The following is a 22,367-nucleotide window of genomic DNA, read 5'->3' on the forward strand; positions in this document are numbered from 1 at the left end:
GCTTCTCTAGAGGTCATGTGAGGATCTGGAGCCCAAGCTTCCTTCCCTGAGCTGGCATTCTGGTTTAAATCTCTCTCTCTCTCTCTCTCTCTCTCTCTCTCTCTCTCTCTCTCTCTCTCTCTCTCTCTCTCACACACACACACACACACACACACACACACACACACACACACACACACACACCACACACACGGCTTATATGTTGAAGGTTTGGCCCCAGCCAGTGGCCGATATGAGAGTTGACTAGGTTGTGAAGCTAATCATCTCAGCCATGGGTTAATCCATTGGTCAGTTCATAGCCCAACAGATTGCTAGAAGGCAGGGCCTAGTTGGAGGAAGTAGGTCACTGAGGTGTGCCTTCTGAGTGAATATGAATAATATACATATGGACCCAGACCTATCTGTCTCCTCTCTCGTCCTCCTTCCTGACCAACACCCTCTTTAGCAAGCATGAGATCATCAGTCTCTCCCACCACAAACTCCCACTGCCATGAGGTGCCACCTCACTAGGGACCCAAGGTAATGAACCCAGCTAACCTTCAGCTCAAATCTCTGAAACTCACCAAAATAAACCGGTCCTCCTCTAGCTTAGAGGGCTCTATGTGCAGAGGCTCTTTTTCTGAACAGCTTAAAAAAATCCCACAGAAAGACAAGATTCCATTATCACATATGGTTTGGAGCATAAAGATCAGGTCTACCTACTCCAGACTTTCTCCGACATCACAAAGGCTTGGATAGTGTGTACCTCACTTCACAGAGGAAAAAACATTTGTCATAAAAATATAACTAAATGTGCAGACCACTGGGGCATTTTATAACAAAATTATGTTTTATTATTCAATTTTTCTTCATAGTTTCTTTCTCAGGAACAAAGTAATAGGAAAATAACTTCCCAAGATTAATAAGACTAAGGTCCAGAAATGTCACCTAATCTACTTCAGGCTATACAAGATCCAGGTTGAGAACGGCGTTCAGACTCCCCATCTGGTCAACACCGATCAGTCTGCAGGCACGGAGGAACAGAACACTTAGCTATTTGATTTGAAATTCCAAGCCCCGTGGAAAACTCAGATCTGCCTTTCCCTAGCCTGTGGTCTTTGAGACTGCTTTTAAAGATCTCCGCAGCCCCCTTTCACCGGCTGTATTATACTACACCCCTTCTTACAGTAGGCTGTTTCTCTGTAGTCTCAAGTAGTGGGCATGCACTTATGACATTCCCCACTTCATGTCTCCTCACACCCTTGGCACATCCATCTTCTCTATTCTGGCTGGCAAAGTCCTTGAGCATCACCATGAAGGAGAGGGAGGGAAATAACGGGGAGAGTTGCCTGGCTTCACAGAGCAGATTTGCTGTATACGGGTCCTAAGCCTAATGACTTTCCCAGGGGAGGGCTCCAATTTCTATCCTGCAATTGAGGACAGGATACCTCTTTGGTGGGCCACTGTGCAGATCAAGTACACAGAGCCTGGGAAAGCACCCAACACCACATAGGCAGTCCTGAGAACTGGGTCTCTTCCACACTCCATGAAATTTGAGAGCGCCTACGGTTCAATCCTAGAGGGAGGATGCCTGCTTCTCAGACCTCCTCCGAAGTCAAGCAACCCATTCTTTCAAGGAACCCAACAACACTGAAGAGGAAAGGCTAATTCTCAAGAGACTCCAATAAGGAGATATCAATATGTAACAAAATACTTAATCAGAGATTTAATCAGTCTTCATTTCAGATTACTGGTCCCTCAAAATAAAAACAAGAGAATCAAAACATCAGGCTTCAGCTCAGTCCTCTTCCCAATTTAATTTTGAAACCTGATTGTCTCACATCACTTAAAATGTTTGATTTTTTTTCCTTCCTTCTTAAATCTTAACTAGTTTTCCTAAAAGATGCAAGAATCACCCTGGCATTCTGCAAGCCCTAAGACAGAAAAGAGAAAGACCAGAAAACTGTCTTCCTTTCCATACAGACACATCATAAGAGCCCCTGCAAACACACACACACACACACACACACACACACACACACACACACACACACACACACACACAAATACGCACGCACACACACTCACACATTCATAATCACACACACACACACACACACACACACACACACACACGTTCATGCATATGTGCACATGGAGGCATCCATATTCACACAATGCAGCCCTGAGACACAGCTCCTTTGCTACCATATCTCACAGCCTGCAAGAGGTGACTGGCTATTGTGCTCCAGAACAAAGAGGTAGGCATGTGATACTGGTTAAAAGGATGCTAGTTTGTCAACTCTTACCACTAAACAGTCTATATTAGTAGCCACCCAGCAATCAGAGACCTGTCCTGCCTGACCTCTGACCAGACAGATGAAACGCCTCTCTCCCACAAGTGGCACGAAGTTAGTACTTCTTATATACAAATAAATAGATTTGGGTTTCATTAAGATTTACCAGTCAGTTAACATTAGCCATGAAATCAGAGCAGATTTAGCAGAATGTCCAATTCTGCAAAGGTTACATTTAATTGCTTTCTTGGAAAAATTATATTTAATATGCAAAATCCAATAAAAATAATTTCTAATAATAATTCCCAGTAGCCACAATATTTGCATTTCAGTAAACTTGAGAAATCAGGTATGGCTATATTTGCAGATGCCAACTAACTCCAGCGTATGTTAAAGAGCATGATTATAATTTTAATCATCTAAGCACTAATAAGACAGATGCCTTTGCATTAGCTGCAGCCTGTTGACAAGGAGACAGATTTAAGCACTTTCTCTGTAGCCTTGGCAATATCATGAGTGGAAAAACAGCATAAATACTGGGTATTGACTGTTCTTCTCAATGTAAGAGTGTATACTACCTTCCTAAATATCTCATAATTATATTCTCATCTAAGGAAGAATTCTGAAAATCTGAAGGCTGAATATTTACATATCAACAAAAACCTTCATACAAAATCAGAAGTACCCAGAATAAATAATACTTTCCTTTTCGTCATCAAATGAGCGAATGCTCTACTAGACACCATATTCCGAGGAAGCACTGGGCATCTACAGCTGATCACTCTCAATGATTGTCTCTTGTCTCAGATCTAAGACTTCAGAGGGAGTCATTAAAGAGGAATTCAAATCTGGCACACTACAGTCCTGCAAACATGACTTCTGCCATCTTCTGTGGAAGCAGCTCAACCAGTGATGTCCCTAATCACCCGATGGAGTGGTCTCCCATCTCCTAGGTGGCATCTCCGCACCCTGCGTGGCTTCACTAGGCCTGGCAGCCTGCCTCTCTGCCTAAGGAACGCTGCATCTCTTTGATGGCAGAATGCTTAGAGCTGAGTCTTTGTATACCCGAGGCCCTAACAGCATTCCTTAAGCATCACAGCTTTCCACTGAACAGAAAGAACTGAAACATAGCCAATGCTTTTTCAAAATACAGAGCTCACTCTCACTTTTACTGCAGATAAGAAAGGCACCTAGCTGCCTGGTGGTCAGGTTTTCTCTCCACAGGCTGAGTCTGTCTAATAATCAAAGCACAGGCTGTGGAGTCCTGGGTCCCACTTCACTGCTTCTTAGCGAGGTTACTGTGAGGAATCCCGTGGAGTCCCTAAGCCTCAGTTTCTTCGGTGTAGATAATATCACAGAAGACCATGACAGTTAACTGAAGCAATAGGAAGTATTACACAATAAAGACAATATGCCCAGCAAAGTTGATATAAAGTAAGCATGACTATAAGCAGGTTTATATGTAAGTAAGTTATGTATGTAAAAGCGTGTTTTGATGCAGAATATAAATTGCTCAATATGGGATCAACTGAATATTCTAACATCACAACCAGTCAATTACGATCCAGAATATCTGCTTTGTTTCATAATCACAGAACATAATTGGAAATAACCGATAATTACAGCAAAATGAAATCCTGAATGTAATAAATTCTACCATGCTCTAAAAGCCCATAACTTTACATAGCTAATGGAGATGTTAAATACATTTAAAACTGGAAAGTCATTTCCGTCAAGGAAGATTTATTTATACAGTACATTGGCACCGCTGGTGGGGGGAGGAACCCACATATTTCATTATGCCTGTATGTAGGTAACGGAATTAAAAATTTATTTACATGCACAAACCCTGAGGGGGTGGGGGGATGCCATTTACCTGTACCGATGCTTATAACTTATGGACCCAAATTTGCTGAGTTTTCTTGACAATGAATTTGACTCCGTTTCTGGCATTCTAATTAATTTAAAAAAAGAAAACCAAAGACTTGTAAATATAAGCACGTATACAACATCTGAGCACAAAGCTATACAGAAAACTATTTAATAGAGACAACCAAAATATTTTACTTATTCTACATACTAGAAGGAAATAATAGTCAGCTATTATTTTGAAGATTTATTGTGTGTGTGTGTGTGAGTGTGTGTGTGTGTGTGTGTGTGTGTGTGTGTGTGTGTGTGTGTGTATGCCCACCTGAGTGCAGGTGCCTGTGGAGGCCAGAAGAGGGCGTCAAATACCCTGGATACAGAGTTAAAGGTGGTTGTGAGCTGCCTGATAAGAGTTCTGGGAACTGAACTTGGTTCTCTGCTAGGACCACAAGCTCACTGAACAACTGGACCATCTGTCCAGTCCAATAACCATAACCAGTTACTTTAACCTCAATTGCAAACACAACTCACTCATACTTTCTGAAGTTCTCTGGGAAACGCTAATGGTGGTTCACCTTCCTCTTTCTTCTATAATCTTGGAAATTCTGTCACTGTTCTCATTTACTCAGTGAAGGCTGAATGGCAGCTAATCACATCGGATGTGTGCTGGCTCACTCTTTCTGCAAAACGTATTCCAGCATTTCCCATTTCGGAGCACCGTCCACAGACACCACCATGGACAGATCCTGAGCCCAGGGTCACGGGCTGTGGGGAAAGCTTAGGCTTCTGGGTCACCTCTTCCCCTCACAGACTAGTATAAACTGTATGAAGGATTCTTCTTTTCTTTTGAGACAGGGTTTCTCTGTGTAGCCCTGGCTGGCCCAGAACTCACTCCATAGACCAGGCTGGCCTTGAACTCACAGAGATCCAGCTGCCTCTGCCTCTCATGCTGGGATTAAGGGCGTGCGCCTGGCAGGATTAACAGTCACTCTGTAATACTCCAGTCAAACAGCATGGAGATTAGGGGAAGAACCCAATCTTGAGTCAATAAACAATGTGTTATCAATTGAGGTTGGTTTTGCTGTTTTGTTTTGAACTTCACAACAAAAGGACGTGAAACAAAAAAAAAAGTGTCATGATATAGAAAGTGTACCTACAGAGCCGAGTGTGATGGCACATGCCTGCCCCAGCTCCTCTGAGACATCTCACAGGCACTTCAACGGCAGTATATTCATAGCAAAACACCAAATTTCCATCCATGTCACACAGGTGCTACAGAACTCTGAGCTTTTCACATACAGTTTTAAAAAAATTATCCCTGAATTGTTCTTACAGTGTGAGCAAAGAATATCAGTCTGTACATAAGTACATATGTAGATGTACCACACATACGTGTATATATGTGCATATCAATCTGAACATAAGTACATATGTAGATGTACCACACATGTGCATATATGTGCATATCAATCTGAACATAAGTACATATGTAGATGTACCACACGTGTACATATGTGCATATCAATCTGAACATAAGTACATATGTAGATGTACCACACATATGTGTATATATGTGCACATCAATCTGAACATATGTACATATGTAGGTGTACCACACATATGCATTAATGCAACCAAGAGAACGAGGGGCTGAATAAATTAAAGAAATGTTTCTACATTCACAGAGCAGAATGCTTCTCCTGAACATCAAACACTACCTTCATTCACTGTAACAGAGGACAAAACGCTCCCTTAACATACCTGAAAAACGTATGATGCTCTACGCTGCACTTCCAGAGATGCCGGCAAGCAGTTTTGCTGCGAGCTTCAAAAAAGAACGAGGTTTCGTTACACTGCAAGAGACAGGAAGGGAACGCAGGTCACTGGCTGCCACGCTCTGTGCAGGGCGGCCCTGCTCGAGGGAACAGAAACTCAGATGGACAGGGATTAGCACCGAAAGACAGCTATGTCTGGAAGGGTGCCTGAAAGATGACTTTCCACTGTCGACAATTACGAAACAAACTTCTATTTAAATCTCGGCGCAGTCACCTTTATTAACTCCTTCTGTGTCGTCTCGGGACTATGGATAACCCAGGCCATGGCACGGGAATCCTGCAAGGCTGTCCATCCTAAGTGGCCACTGTGTGCACCAAACACTGTGGAATTCAGCTCCTAACAAAGAGGGGGGTGTCCACGCAGTCCTGAACCCTACCGCTTTCAGAGATGGAAAAAAAAATCACACCTAGACTCTGTCGGGAGTGTCTCAGGAAGAAGCAGCGAGGGGGACAGCCTCCACTACACTGAACTATTAAGCAGATAAAATTCAATTCTATGAGAGATGCAGCGTGCCATGCAATAGGTACACAAAAATTTTAATTGCCAGTTTAATCTAGTGGTTATTTCATATATAAGAAACTAAGAACACATTAAAGGTAACCATTTGTGTGTGTGTGTGTGTGTGTGTGTGTGTGTGTGTGTGTGTGTGTGTGTGTGAAATGCTATTTTCAATGTCTAAACAGAAAATCAAGCAAAACAGAGTAAGCACCAGGAGCTCTATGAAGTTAAACATTGATAATTTAGCTTCAAATTTAAAAATCAAATGCTAGCCTCCAACACAGCAATTCTTGTGGAATGGGTTTCCTATGAACTCATCAACACAATATTGGCAGTGCACAGGACTAACTGGAATATCTGTCTACCGCTCTAACAAGGAATGTAACCTTTGTATCTGTGAAGTTCCTCCCAAGCCCAACTGGAATGACGCTGCCTAACTTAGGAGTCTATTTGTAAAGACTAGGGTATGGCAGAAACGTGGCCAACACATCCACATCACAGCAAAGCTAGCCCAATACCAAAATCGTATGAGGTAAAGGAAGAAATGTAGGGAACCCCTCAGGTCTCTGTCGACGTGTTACGGTTAGCAGAGAGCAAGCGGGGAACACTGGAGATAACGGACAGTAAGGTCAGGCCAAGATACTAAGTTGAAACGTCCACAGAAGACCAAGTGGGCCAGGAAGCACACGGGTGCCCCATGCAAAAGAGAGGCCATACTTCCTGACACAAGCCCTGTCCCCTGAGAACACTTAAGATGGCCAGAAGAGAGCGCAGGACGATGCCTGTGAGGTGGGTCAGGATGAGCGAGGGTGACAGAGAGGCTGGGAAGAGACAGCTCAAGTCTCAGGGGACACAGGAAGGCCAAGTGGGGTTCAAAGGCAGTTACTGCTTTCCATTGTGAGACGACATGGTGACTTTTGTGCAAGATGGAGGACTCTAAAAAGAGATGAGGGAGAAATCCAGTGGCTTCAGAACACCTTTTCCTTGACAGCAAAAGAAACTGAGGCTGGGGAGGAGCAGAGACCGGGGCAAGGTAAGAAAGCTCAGGCTCCCATGAAGAGATGGGAGTGCCAGGAGAGAATCTCTCTCCTTCCGGTTTCCTTCTCAAGCACGTATATATATCACACAAAAGCACACGGTACCCAAGGTGGATTCACAGTAACAATTCAGTTCCCACTGCCACAGTGACAGCCTGCCACTGTCCCCACTTCCCATCTCCCGACACGGCCACCACTGGATGGTCCTCACTACACTGCCCAGGTCACTCATTTCAAAGTTGGCCTGTGCGTGCATCCTACAGGGGTACGTCACAAGGAAAAGAGACTGCCAGGGCAGGCTGCCTCTCCCTGTGCCACACATGGTGACAGGCCATCTCCCTGCAATTCTCAACAATGGAAACACCAGGTGTGGCAGTGCACACTGGGCCCCACCATGGCTGGCAGACAGCAGCTGAAGCCGGTCTCGAGCACACTCACGTTTCAGCAAAAGCACCCGTCAAGAAGACACGTACATGCCTAAGTCAAACTTCCAAAAACCTGAATTACATAGACCCCCACATTTCCAAAAGCACAGGGGAAATTTAAAACTGTCCCGTCTGTTAAACACAAAACATTTCCTCCTAATTTCAAACTTTCCTTGGATTGTTTTTCACGTTATCCTTCACATGTCTGTATTATTTTGTTTCTCTGATTGAAAGCCAGTCAAGGGCTATCTAATTCTTCATATACATTTTAATCTATCATCACTTAATGGGAAGATAAAAGTCAGTTCAAATCCAACTGGAACTTGGTTTTTCTCGAATTTTCTTGGGCACAGACAGAGGGACAGAAGAGCCTCCCACAGGGCTAATTACCTCTGCCGCGAACAAGTGCAAGTATGAACTCATTCCCATGCACACAAGGCTTCAGGTAAGCGGCCTCTTTTCTGTTGTATTACTGACAGAATGATTCAAACACCAAAGGAAGATTAACGTCACTAACACAGGGGCCAGGTATCCTGAGTAAACTCTGTGACTTTTGTCATGCGCTGCTGGCACCAGTGAGCTGACGAGGCACTTCGGGACCATTTCAAGACAGACGTGGCCGTTCACACACCTCCATTCATCCCACTCAGCAGTTTAACAGAAGAAAGCAAGGCATTCTGAGCAACAGCTAAGATACCCTATCCAGCACTCAAGGCTTGCTAAGTGACTCCAACACCTTTAGAGCTTTCGTCATTCACGCTACAAGCAACGCTGCTGTCTGCATCTCTTCTTTCGGTCGATAAGTTAACCTCTGTATCTAAGACAGAATGTGGACATCACTGTCCCTTGTGCCTCTAAGGAGAATCAAGTGGGGCATGCCCTTGATGGTACTATTCGTAAGAATTCAGAACCTGTGTTCTATCCACAAACTCCCAACCGAGCACCTTTCATCCCCTAGGTCTCTCTGCTCATGGCTGCCGGCTGCGTCTCATAGGAGCTTAAGGAGGGGGAGGAGGGAGGTGGCTGCTCTGCTCTGTCCCTGTGCGGTCACCGTCACTGCTGATCACAGATGTGGCTTACGCGGCCAAGGCACAGCTGCTCAGGCCTCTTAGCCCACTCCATTCTCCGTGTCTCTCAAGCCTGTGCTCCTGCCACAAGAGTCTGTGTCACAGAGACCTATGTTCAACCGGCTTCTCCGTGTTTCTATGGAGACACAGTTACGGGGGGCGTCCTGCCTTTCCTCAGTCCCTTGGAATTATAGCACATTCACAGTCCTAGCAAATATTTCCTACATCCAAGGCCACCAGAAGTAACTCCAGATATATGGGGCGGGGGTGGGAGGTGGGGGGGGGGAGATAAGATCCTTCAGTGGGTAAAGGCAGATGGCCTGACTTTAACCCCTGGGACCCACATGATGGACAGAGAGAACGGAAGTTGTTCTCTGACCTCCACACGTGTCCCCCCAACATATATACAAGCACTCACACATACAAATCCAGAAATAAAAGTAATTTTTAAAGATGCACTGCGCCGGGCGGCGGTGGCGCACACCTTTAATCCCAGCACTCGGGAGGCAGATCCAGGTGGATCTCTGTGAGTTTGAGGCCAGCCCGGTCTACAGAGCAGATCCAGGACAGGCGCCAAATCTACACAGAGAAATCCTGACTCGAAAAAAAAAATAAATAAAAATATAAACAAACAAACAAACAAATAAATAGATAAATAAATAAAAGATACACTGCATGGCCCACTGGGGAGCAAAAGAGATTGGTGTTCCTAAGATGGTAAGCTATAGTCATTCTGCAAATACCTGGAGACTTGTGGCAGAGACACTTCCTACCCAGGCCTCGCTGAGCAGCAGGAGAGGCTCAAGAGAAGCACAATGTTTGAAATACTGTAGATGTTCTTCCATTCAATCTAAACAGTATTTTGTACTTTTAAACTTATTTTAGGCATGGAGGGAGAAACAGAAAGAATAAGAAACGTGATAGCAAATGACTAAAATAACTTCCTTCTCAACTACTCATAAAGCAAAGGCAAGCAGTGAAATCGGGAAACATACACGTTCTTCGGTTAGAAACTCACACCAGAGACACAGAATTTGAAGTAGATAAGGAAATTTCATCTTTCAAACGGTGAGATTGCACGGCCGCTGTTTTAAACACAGAATTATGCGGGCATACATGAGACACTGGGCATGATGTTGGTCTCAACAGCTTCTCATCATCTTTCACTACTCTTTCTTCAAGTTCAAACCCCATTTTTAAAAATGCCACTCTTGTTATTACTTGAAAAGGGGAGTCGGAAAGAACTGTTAAAGTTCTGAGTTTACCTCACCTTGTTCTCCCAAGCTAAACTTTACAGAACACCCACCCCCAAAGGGTAATTCTCACAATGCTAGTGCCTTAAGGTATTTGCGTAAATAGTCTTTGGGATGTCAAGTAAGTATGGAGCATGCTGGGTAACCACTCACATCTAATGTGGGTCTAATGTGGTTGTATGCACTGTCAGTGTCCACTGGGCAAGGCACTGGGGTGTCAACAGAATTAATTTGGACAAAGAACTGTCTGCATCTTAAGAAAATATTTTTTAAGTCCCCCAGTTTGAGAAGATAGGATTACAAACATTCCTCTACATACATGCATCATGTACAGTATGCATATATGTTCACATCCATTATAAACACTTTTGAAATGTGTCTAGCACAGCTTTGTTTGGTTTGGGTTTTTGTTATTTGTTTTCTGAGACGAGGTCTCACTATGTCACCCTGGTTGACATTTCTGCATAGTCAAGGACCTAATACAAGGGCTGGGGATATACCTGAGGTGATATGCTTGCCACTCAAGGACTAGGACCTGGAAATTGTCATCAGGAAATAGCCTAATAACACTGTTGCGCTTGTCCAAGTGAAGGTCTAGATATCTGGTAAAATATCCCGAGTTCTAATGGATTAATTCCATTTATTGACATTTAATGGTAATGATAGTCTTCACTCTGAAGTTTTTATTCCTTTTGAAAAAGTGGTTTAACCTGTTTTAATCGTGGAGAAAGTCAACAGAAGAGGTAACAAATAAAACAGAGGAAGATCCATGGGCTGAAAGATGCAGGCTTCCCTCCAGCCCCGGCACAAGCTACCCAAGGCAAGGGTGGCAGGTACAAGGTGACCTCATAGGAGGCCACATCAGGGGCCCAGTGCCACGACAGCTCCAGTTGAGATGCACAGACTGGCTGCTACTCTCCTACCAGCTCTGGACTAGGTCCTTCCAGTCCCTAAGGCTTCTGCAGGTAGATGTTCCGTATATCCCCCATCCATCCCCACCCCTACCCTCACCCCACCCCCACACCCCCAATGCAGGCGAGGGACACAGGCGATACGATGACAGTGAACCATCCAAAGTTAGCTAGTGAGTGGCAGCCTTGAACTGAAATCACGTGACCTAACCACAACTCCAGCAGTTCATGGAGTCAGAAAGACTCCAACAAGAACGTTACATGGCACCAGGGTCCAAATTTACTGAAGGCCACACGTGATAATCTGTATTTCAGGTACTTTCATACTGTGGATAGAAATGCAAAATCATGTAACTCTCAGTTGGGGAGGACCATACAGAAGTGCCAAACAAAAAACCCACATGTGCACTTACCCTGTGGCTGATCAATCCTCCCCCATGAACAGACGACAGACATGCCACTCCAAACACACAGATGGACGGTTACTGAGCGAAGGAACACAAACTATTTTAAAGCTACCTAAACATTCAAGCACAAACAGTCTACACTGTGGGACTTACACCCACTGCAGCTTCTAAGAATGAGGGCGAGGTGAGGCTTGGTAGTGGAGCACCTGTGCAGCATCTACAAGGCCCTGGACTCCACCCCAGCACCACAAAAAAAAAAAGATAAAATAGAACTAGAAAGCTCCTGATGAACTGACACAGAGTTATTTCTAGAAGAAAAGTAAGGAGAAATGCACAAATACTTTTATACTATGCAACCTTCTAGCTAAGGAAGAGTAATGTGCAGGCACATGTGCACACTCACACGTTTACACACGCACACACACACACACACACACACACACACACACACACATTTTCTTTACAAAAGAAAACCATGCAGAAAATAAACTAGAAAGCAGCAAAATTCAATCAATTCAAGGAAAGGTAAGAAAAAGCCCGAGAGAGTGGGAGTTTGTGGTACTCCTCTGGGTGCATCTTTCTGTACAGTCTCAACCTTCAGAAGAATGTTAATCTTCTGCATATTTAAAACATAGACTTAAACAAGCAAGAATGTAAGGCAGAGGGAACCATAACTGGAAATAAATAAACCTAATTAGATTTTGAGGGTATATACAACCACAGCAGTGAAGAAGGAAGAAAGGAATGAAGGGGGGCAGGGAGCCGAGTCAGTTGTGAACACAAGACAGCGGGGGTCCTCGGTCCTCACATCGGGGTGAAGGAAGAATGGCCATTTCAGTGTTTTGACCAAAGCAACTCTACAACTATCTGATATGTACTTTGGAATTAAGCAAATGACTAAACGTGTAGCTACTGGAAGCGAAAGTTCTCATGGTCAAAGCAAGGACAGAAAACATGAAATGAGAAAAAGGTAAGAGAGAGGCCTGTACAAAGCAAACTCATAATTTCTAAACTATACATGGGTGTGTGTACACTTAAAGGCACATGTACATATGTACACCTTTATATGTCATGTATGTGTGGGCAGTGCTTGTGTATATGCATGCAGAGATTTTCTAGTTCTGGCCACGGAAAAGCTCAGGCAGAAAACTCACTAAGGAACAACGGTCACCTCCTAGCCAAGATCTGGACCATCACCCACGGTGAGGAACCATGACCTTGAGAGATGTGGTGGATACTGAGCTGGGGGCCAAACAGACACAAGATGCATCTAAATATCAGAGCACACTAAAAGGAAAAAAGTACCACAATGATGATGGGGACAGGTCCAAGGAGCACAGAGGTCAGGCTGGGGGCTCCTACTATTCAAACCTAGGAATTCTTGACCATCAAAACCTCTGGGCGCTGGAATGCATCATAAATCATTGAGGGGGAAAAGGTTAATAAGTCCATGTCAAAAACAGACAAATACATGGAAGGGAGAAAGGGCAAGGCCCTTGCCTACAGTGGAATGCTGGGGTCTGAACATACATGTGAAGTGGGGCATGGGAGACTAGAAAACCAGCATTTTCCATCATTACTGGAAAAGACTGGATTAGGTAAAGATGCCCAGTGAATGCCAAATACACAGGAAAATTCTGACAAGGAAAGAAGTGCTTGCATGGGTCTCCCTGAGGACTACTTACTTTCTAGCTTGTGGGGTGGGTACCCACAATAGGAATCATACACTGAAGAAATTAGGTGACGTCACAGCCAGCAGCTCAACCTTACCAGACAAGGGCCAGCAGACGGTCACTGTGTGCCTCCAGATGTGGCATGCTGAAATAGACACACCCTCACCAATGTGACAATGGAGCTGGGAATGCAGGATACAGTCTAACCACAAACCATCAGGAAAGCATGGAAGGGAGACTTTTACTTGACTACAGCAAGGTAAGGTTGGGTTTGAACGTCCATGTCATGAAAGATAAAGGAACGCTATGACAAAAATTCCAGATTGAAGGAGGCTAGCCAGAGTCCATGACACAGGAGAGACATGGAGCATGGAGGGTATTATCAGGTCAAGCCACAAAATAAGAGCATTTACAGTAATTCTGCAGTAGTGATATACATCCATTACGTGCAAGAACCGCCATGTGTGTTAACCATCGTCCTGGGTTGACCAACAGGGACCAGCCACCCCTGGCCACCATCAGTTCCTGGGTATGCTCCCCAAAGCCCTCCCAACTTCTGCCAGTCGGTCCGGGAACCTTTCTGTCTCACATCCTGTGACACTAAGCTTGGCTGAGTTTGGTATCAGGATGCACTGTACATAAAAGTACTCCCAGCATCACTTCCAAACATGCTTCTTACACGCCAGGTTACAGGTTCGGTTTTGGGGTTTGCACCCTCTTACTGTTGCCAGAGCTGAGAAATTTGATTCCAAATTCTCCCCCAATTTTTATCAAAATTAGTATTCCAGGCTAGGCTAATGATTCTCAAATTCATCTATTATGCTGATTCTGGTCCTGAACTCTCAACTCATACAGTTTACTTCTTACTCAATATCTCTACTTAGGTGCCTGGAAGAAGTCTTAAACTGTGTGCATTCACCGGAGGGAGGGTTCCTGGGCCTCCTCCCACACACAGGTGCTACCCCAAGAGCCTTCCCTTGCCTGTCTGAGGATGGCTCCATCTTTCCGGCTCCTCAAGCCAAACTTGTTAACTCCCTGTTAAGTACCTAGGACTCTTTCTCCCCACATCCAAAATACCCTGGTGGTTAAGTGTGGAATTAGAACCTCTCAGTCATTCAGCTGAGAGAGAAGCACTGTTATCCTCTGCTTCACTGATGATGGAGGATTAGAGGCACAAGGGCTCTCAGACTCAAGGAGGCCTCATTCTGCCAGACCAGCTAACACTTACAGACGTTCAGACCAGCACTGCTGAATGGAAAGCAGGAATAACAGAAGCAGATGAGCTATCTTCATTAAAAATATATATCATTAGACAGCTATAAAATTTATGAGAATTCTATTAAGAACTCACGGGCTGTTGGGTGGGGGAGGGGGCTCATCCTGTAATCCCAGTACTTAGAAGCTGAGGTAGAAGGATTGCTAGGAGTTTGAGGCCAGCCTGGGCTACAGATTGGGAACTTTCCTTAAAACAAAACAACAACAACAACAAAAACCCCTCCAAGCTGGGGAAAGCCAGAGGTGGTTTAGCGATGCCTTGAGTCCACTTCTCAGCACCCACGTCAGGCAGCTCACACCTCGCGTTAACTCCAGCTCTACTGAGATCCAACACCCTTTTCTGTACTTCACCGACACCTGCACTCACGTGTGCACATACCCACACACAACCATACACAAATACATGCAATTAAAAATAAAATAAAACACAAAACAAAACCATTCAGAAAACAGAAAGAAAGCATGCCAGGCCTGGTGGTACAAACCTTTAACCCCATCACTGGGGAGGCAGAGGCAGCAGAACTCTGTGAGTTCGAGGCCAGTCTGATCTACAGAGCAAGTTCCAGGACAGCTAGGGCTACACAGAAAAACCCTGTCTTGAAAAAAAAAAAAGTGTACATTTGCAATATCAGAAAGAAACAGCAAAACACATAAAAATAGAACTTACAAGACTCCAAGCAGACACATATATGCAAATATACCAAGAAGGGAAATCTTTATGATACAATATTAAGTACAAAAGCATACACACGCTGAGCATGGTGCCTTGCCTATAATTCCAGCACTTTGGAGGCAGAGGCAAGAAAACTCATGATTCCAAGGCCAAATGGCCGACAGAGTAAGACTATCTCAAAAGCAACTAAAGAAAGGATATAGGTAATATCTCTATATAAGCTCATAATCCATTTACACACTAATGAGGCAAAAAGAATCTATAAGCAATCATACCAAAATGTTAACAATCATTACCTCTAAATTTTAGGGTAACAGGAAACACCAATTTTCTTCTTTGCATTGTATTTTCCATATCTCCTACCATTATTATGTGAAACTTTTATTCAGAGTTCCTCTTTCCTGTGAGGTGCAATTTAAACCACAGTGCACTCTGAAGTGTATATAATGCAGGAGAGTGTCTCTGAACTCGGCCTCGAAGCACTAAGCGCACGGAGTCAAGTCTGCTGGTTTAACTCGACCAGTCGACCAGAAAACCAGCAGACTAAGCCCTCCAGCTGTTTGTCAAGCTGAATGAGATTACTGTTCCAGGTGATGGGTTTTCAGGGGCTTTTTAATTCAATCTGTGATTACAGTTAGGCCTCCATACTAATCAACTTAATTCGACCATTATGCAAATCACTGCTTCACAGACAGGAGCCCTGATGGAGAGAGGGGAAAGAAAGAAAGAAAAAAAAGGGCCTGCAAGCAAGAACAACCAGGAAATAGAATATTTTGGTTAAATTAATGTGCCTATATAATAACAAATTGAGGACGAGGCACGGTGTTACAAGTCCGCAATCCCATCACTTGGGAAGGAACGCAATCAGGAATTCAAGGTTATAGCCAGCCTGGGCTCTACACATAAAAGGAGCTGCAGTAACTGACCAGCTTTGGCACTTTATTTAAAGGTCACTGATATCTGTAGCCTTTAAGGACCCAGGACAGTGGGAATGTAATGACTCAGGCTCCTCCCAACATCCACTCTATCTCAAAGCTAGGCGGGGACCAGCCGGCATCTGGAGACAGCATCACAGAGACCGCCACTGAGGAGTAGCACAAGGACATCAACGTTGCTACCTTAGTTCTGGCTGGTAATGAAGACAGCTAAGAAGCTAGAAGCTCAGGGTACTGGCGACCTTACCAATTTCTTCTTCCAAGACAACACAAGAAATGTTAAAGCACTGCAGTGATAACATACACATAGTTTAAAAAAAAAAAAAAAAAAAAGGGAACTCACAAAAGTAATTTAGGCCTAAGGGGAAGGATGTTCTGGATAACAGGAATTGTTCCATGGGAGTCCTAGCCCCGAGGCAGCGCCCCCTGCCAAGCATTATTTTGAATGCATTTGGTAGATGGGATTCTTTGCATGAAGTCATGTGAACCCGTGGCAAGACACGGAGAAAATTACAAGATTCAACTAACTAGCTTCTCTCCTTCTCAAATCTACTTACACATTAGTGAATCTTTTAAAGACTGACGTATCTAATTAGAAGTTGAAAAACAAAATTCCACCACCACCACCCCCCAAAAAACTATACAATTAAGAGCTTGCATGTGACTCTGGGACTACCACTGTCTGAAAAGTCTAGCATCTCTCATCCTCCTGAGTTCGGATTCACCTCAAAACCCGATTTTAACTTCATCAATAATAACAGCCCTTTTTTTTCTCCCTAGAGGAAAAACGGATGGTATCAGAGTTTGAGTCTTTGCAGTATACCTCGAAAATCAGTTCATTAGCCACTTCACAGACAGATATTACAGAGGAGTCTCTACAAGCGAGACCTTCTGCTAAATACCGTGTCCCCAACCCTTGGGGCTGCTACACTGTGCTGACAGCTGCACGTGGTCATAAAATCACCAGTTTATTCCTAAAATCTTTTTAGCACCAAAAAAAAAAAAAAAAAAAAACCAAACAAACAACAACAACAACAAAAAGGTCAATTCAAAGCTTGCTGTGGCAGCACACACCTACAATCCCAGCACTTAGGAGGCTGAGGCAGGAGGACTGCTGTGAGCTCAAGTCTACCCTGAGCTACAGAGCAAATAAGAGGCTAATAAGAAAACAAGATTTATGAAAAGAGTCAAAGAAGTCAGCTCAATTCCCTCCTTGGCTTGACTCTGCATGAAGTTAAGAAGACACAGAGGGCCGGGCGGTGGTGGCGCACGCCTTTAATCCCAGCACTCGGGAGGCAGAGCCAGGCGGATCTCTGTGAGTTCAAGACCAGCCTAGGCGACAGAATGAGTTTCAGGAAAGGTGCCAAAGCTACACAGAGAAACCCTGTCTCGAAAACAAAACAAAACAAAAAAAAAAAAAAAAAAAGAAGACACAGAGGAATGGGTTCCTCCTGTGTTGCCTTTCCACCTTTATCCTGCATGGGTTGCCCTAACAGCACAAAAAGGCAGCAGGATCTTCACAGACAGATCAAAAGGAATCTTTCACGCCTTTGCCATCTTTGACCAGCTTCTGAAAGCTACCTGTGAAGGCACGAAAGCACAGCCAGACACAGACACTGTGCCTACTGCCAAAACCCTGCCAGGGTGCCACGAGGTCAGCAGGGCCCACCCTTGACTTCCGGTCTCCATTGAAAGCGTCCAGAATTTCCATCCAGCTTGAGTATCATGCTCAGCAAGAACAGATGCGTGGTACCCAACAGGCTGTTTTGTTTACTTTAGAAGATACATTTCTGCAGTGTCACACAGCCTACATACACCTTTCAGAGCAGATGAACCCCACCTTCACAGGCAGGACTGAAAAGCAATTACAGAGGTAATACAGACCACCGAAGTTTCTCCTCTACCTAGGAAGGTTTTGCTTTCTTTTGCCAAAACTAAAATGGCGTTTTCCCCATCCCCATTTCCCTTTCTCTCCCACAAGAAACGCCTGTGTGACATAATTAACCCGGTTCTGCATGGCTGCAGCTGAAGAAAGCATGGTAGCTTCACCTCACAATGCCTTTTACGTTACTAATGAGCAGGTGAGACCCTCCCTCCCAGGAGAGCTAGATGCTCACAAAAACTTACATCTTTTCCCAGGACTCTGAGTTCGAACTGGGTTTCCTTGAAGTGCACCTTTGTAATCCGGGGCCTGAAAAACAAGGCACGTAAGGCTATGCTTTCTCTTTTCCGAACCTCAGTTTTCAGAATGCAGAGGGGTATCCCGCAGGAAAAGACTGAGAAACACAGGCTCTTTTAGGTCCTGTCGAGGACACTCCAGAGCATCCCTGTATGCCCTCTGCTCGGGACAGCCTCCCTAGGCTGCTCCACTAATATACAAACAAGCTTGGAATGCCCATGCCCTGAGGGTACCACCTTCCACACGTACACAGAGCCACAGTTCCCCAATCCCTCCATTCCTTCCCCAGTTAGAGCTAAAACTCCAATAAGTCCTGGATCCACGGGCCACCAGCACACAGGGGCATGGGTGGGATAGCCTACTCTACAGTTTCCATGGACAAGAGAGCCCAGAACAACCACGACTGAACAGGACAAAGAAGCTACATAAACTCACAACCACTTTCATCCACTTACTAGTCACTGCTTTAAAGATACATGTTTTTTCCCCCAGACCCCTTGGCACACAAGCCCCCAAGCCCAATGTATACAGTACACAGCTTTAACACTAACTCTGCCCCCAAGTTATACTTACCAGAAATACTTCCCCACTTGCTTTTTATTCTTATACACAACAACACCCACTGGAGTTAGTCCTAAGAAATACTCAGACTTATTTTCTCCCTGAAAAAAAGAAAAAAATAAGCAAACACATATATTCCCAGGACCATTAACTTATTCCTAAAGAAGTTCCTGGTAAAACTATAATTGGCCATACAAACATAATTTGCTAGCATGGTTATATAATTAATAATAATTATATAATAAAATAATTAAAATATAGTTAATATTGGATTTAGGTTTTGAAAGACATCAAACAAACAAACAAAAAACTAGCTAAAGTGTAAGAGTAACTAACTGGATGCTCTTTCCCCTCCCGATCTTAACATCTATCTACACCTGTGATTTCAGTTCACCAAGAGGCATGGGATGTAGCATGAATCTTAAAAGGTCCTATTAATGAGAACAAACCTGGAGCCAGGTATTGGGGTGAACACTGAAAGATCAGAGAAGCAGAACAAGCCACAGCTTCCTCACCTTGCCAATTCCTCAGCTGATCCTGTTTCCTCAGACTGGATGCCTCTCAGCTGAACTGCCACTCAAAAGCCTAAAAGCTTAACCAGCTCTAGTTCCTGGTTTTCCCGCCTTATATACCTTTCTGCTTCCTGCCACCACTTCCTGGGATTAAAGGCGTGAGTCACCATGCCTGGCTGTTTCCAGTGTGGCTTTAAACTCAGAGATCTGGATGGATCTCTGCCTCCCAAGTGTTAGGATTAAAGGCATGTGTGCCACCATTTTCTGGCCTCTGTATCTAGTGGCTGTTCTGTCATATGACCCCAGTTAAGTTTATTAGGATGCACAATATATTAAGGGACACAATATATCACCACAATGGAAGGACAATCAGTCTGATGCTGCCTACACAGTGGTGCTTAAGCCCAGGGAATCACCACACAGCTTAAAATGCTGACGAGGATGAGCCACCAAATCAGTGACCTCAGAATCTGCAGTGACAGAGGCAGAGTGTCAAAACACACAGCAGCTTCAAACAATTCTGAGCCACAACCTGAGACCCACGGGCTTCTATCCAAAGGTGCTTTCAGATGGTTTGTCTTGGTTTTGCTCTCTGATGTGGATAAAACTGGGCTCAGTTTACCAGTACCACAAGCCTCATGAGGAATTTTAGGCAGCTTCCTGCAGACAGAGGCTTCAATTTCCTAAGGTCTACCATGGTCCTTCCTACCTACACTTGGAACTTTAAGACTGCTCAAAAATTGAGAAGCACGATCCCTTCTCATAAAACCTGGAGACTGTCCATTTCCAGGCAGAGACAAATCTCAAATAAGAAAATAGGACCCGGAAATAAAAGAGCCAGAGGCCGGGTGGGTACCAAGAACATGCACAGAGCCGTTCACTAAACAGCCCACAAGCAGAACACAGCTGCTCCGGAAAACCCCAATCATGGCCAACCTTCGCCTCTAGAAACCGTCCTCAAGGGATGGAAGACCTAACAGATCTGGGTCATTTCCCATAGATCCTTCCCACCGCCCTCCCAAACCAGGAAACTTGATTAGGAATTAAGATAATCATTACAGAATTCAAAGCAGTTGGCAGAAGACTCTACACATTTTCTAGGGGCTGTTGTGTTTTGTTGTTGTTGTTGTTGTTGTTGCTGTTTTTGTTTTGTTTTGTTGTTTTGTTTTTGTTTGCTTTTTCGAGACAGGGTTTCTCTTTGTAATTTTGGTGGCTGTCCTGGATCTCACTCTGTAGACCAGGCTGGCCTCGAACTCACAGAGATCCGCCTGGCTCTGCCTCCCCAGTGCTGGGATTAAAGGTGTGTGCCACCATTTTTTTAAACACCCCCAAACCTACCAAGAGGCCAGCAGAGAAGATAATGACTTCATGGAGTTTTAATACCTACCTTCCTTCTTTCGTTTCTTACTACATGATCAGGCTGGTCTCGAATGTGAGACTGTCTGGCCCCCACCTGGGATCACGGTGCTGCCATTACAAGACTGTGCTACCCAGACCTTAGAGGTGTTCTTAAAGTCGGCAGTGTTTCATTCTCTAATGAGACTGGCTTCTAATATCAGGGAACTTTTGGATCCTCTGAGTCTGTACCTTCCATTATCACACTGAATGTGTGCTCACGGATGCTTCTAACTGTAAGAGTAATATGGACCAGGAACAACGGCAGACTGCCTGGAATCCCAGCACTCCACAGTCAGACAAGAGGAGTCTGAGCCAGGGTCTACACAGCAAGACCCTGAAAGACCGACTGACTGACTAAGAAGTATGGTTTCTTGTTTCAGAAGACACTAATGAGCTAAAGACATGCTATAAAATGAATACAGGAGTGAAAAATATGAAAGTGATAGTCAAAGAGAAATGTCTGCGAGGGTAGGGCCTGGTTCTAGACCACTGATGTGCATCCGGCGGATGCTCACTGACCACGGCCAGCAGGTGTCCATAGCCACTGAAGAAAACTGGCAGAAATATCTCTATCCATGCAATCAATTACTCTCCTGGTGACAGAACACTGTGCATTCAATCTAGATCCACCAGCCACCGCACCAGGACTGTTGCCCAACGCCTACTTTACCTGGCACAGAACTTCATTTTTTTTTCTGCCATAAAAATCTATTTTTAGAAAACCCTCCTGTTTTCTGTCTAATATCATCAATATCATGATAGACTGATTTTAAACTGTTTTGACATTTAGCTAAGCCCTCTGGAACTCTTATCCAGATTGTGTTTGCAAGCCCAGTTAATTGTTTTCTACATGTGGAAATATAATCACAGACGTCTATGCAAAACTCATTAGGGTTTAATCCACGTAAGAACTGCTCGGAGTCTGAAAAGTAGGAGAAGTTATCATCCGCTTGGTAAACAAGAGGACGGCAGCTTCCCTAGGGAGTTTCTCTGACTTTTTAACAAAAATGTCACCAGCTCAAAATATGTCGTGTTAATTAAATGTTACTCACATAGACAGGATGGAGGTCAACACCATACATCTCCAGGGATTTGGCGGTCCTCAAGTAATTCAGCTCGGCTTCAGAAGGAGCCTGACCCCTATACCCGGAGTAAAGAGTAAAAGCAAAGGCTTTTTCACTCATAGCTACGCCACTTGAGAGAGAAGGACGCTTCAATGTGTTCGCTAGTTAAACAAGAAAGGCTCTGCACTAACGTGAAAGATACGGCTTTGGACTTGAGGAAGAACTTGGCCTTCTGGGTGACAAGAAGTTAATATTTATATTGAGTTAATTTCATTTACCAAACCTATTTCTGCTCATTATGGTCTATTCCCAAATTCTCAGCGTGTATTAAAAACTCTCAGTTTCAAAAGCTCCCAAAGAGATTATTGAGAATATAAGCATTCAAATTAAAAAGCAGCCACTTCCCAAGGAGCAAAATGTCGCCACGCAACCAACACCAGCAGCTGTGCATGGGCAGTAACAGGAGCTAGCACCACACCAGGCAAGGAGTGGAAGGGCCCCGCCGCCCAGCAGGGGTCACG

General features: G+C 44.3%; 1 protein-coding gene across 6 annotated transcripts in view; it reads right to left on the bottom strand.

The window, feature by feature from the left end:
* The window catches only part of Epb41l4a (erythrocyte membrane protein band 4.1 like 4A), a 209,781-nt gene that overhangs the window by 60,136 nt on the left and 127,278 nt on the right, over positions 1 to 22,367 (bottom strand). For all 6 annotated transcript variants that reach the window (XM_052741818.1, XM_052741815.1, XM_052741816.1 and 3 more), the window contains 5 exons: positions 21,835 to 21,922; positions 18,885 to 18,973; positions 18,260 to 18,323; positions 5,904 to 5,995; positions 4,153 to 4,230 (listed from right to left, as the gene is read on the bottom strand). In XM_052741818.1, coding sequence (XP_052597778.1) covers positions 4,153 to 4,230; positions 5,904 to 5,995; positions 18,260 to 18,323; positions 18,885 to 18,973; positions 21,835 to 21,922 — 411 coding nt within the window. The remainder of the gene's footprint in view (positions 1 to 4,152; positions 4,231 to 5,903; positions 5,996 to 18,259; positions 18,324 to 18,884; positions 18,974 to 21,834; positions 21,923 to 22,367) is intronic.

This window comes from Peromyscus californicus, unplaced genomic scaffold, assembly GCF_007827085.1.
Source record: "Peromyscus californicus insignis strain IS unplaced genomic scaffold, ASM782708v3 Scaffold_17__1_contigs__length_78620276, whole genome shotgun sequence".
NCBI classification, from domain to species: domain Eukaryota; kingdom Metazoa; phylum Chordata; class Mammalia; order Rodentia; family Cricetidae; genus Peromyscus; species Peromyscus californicus.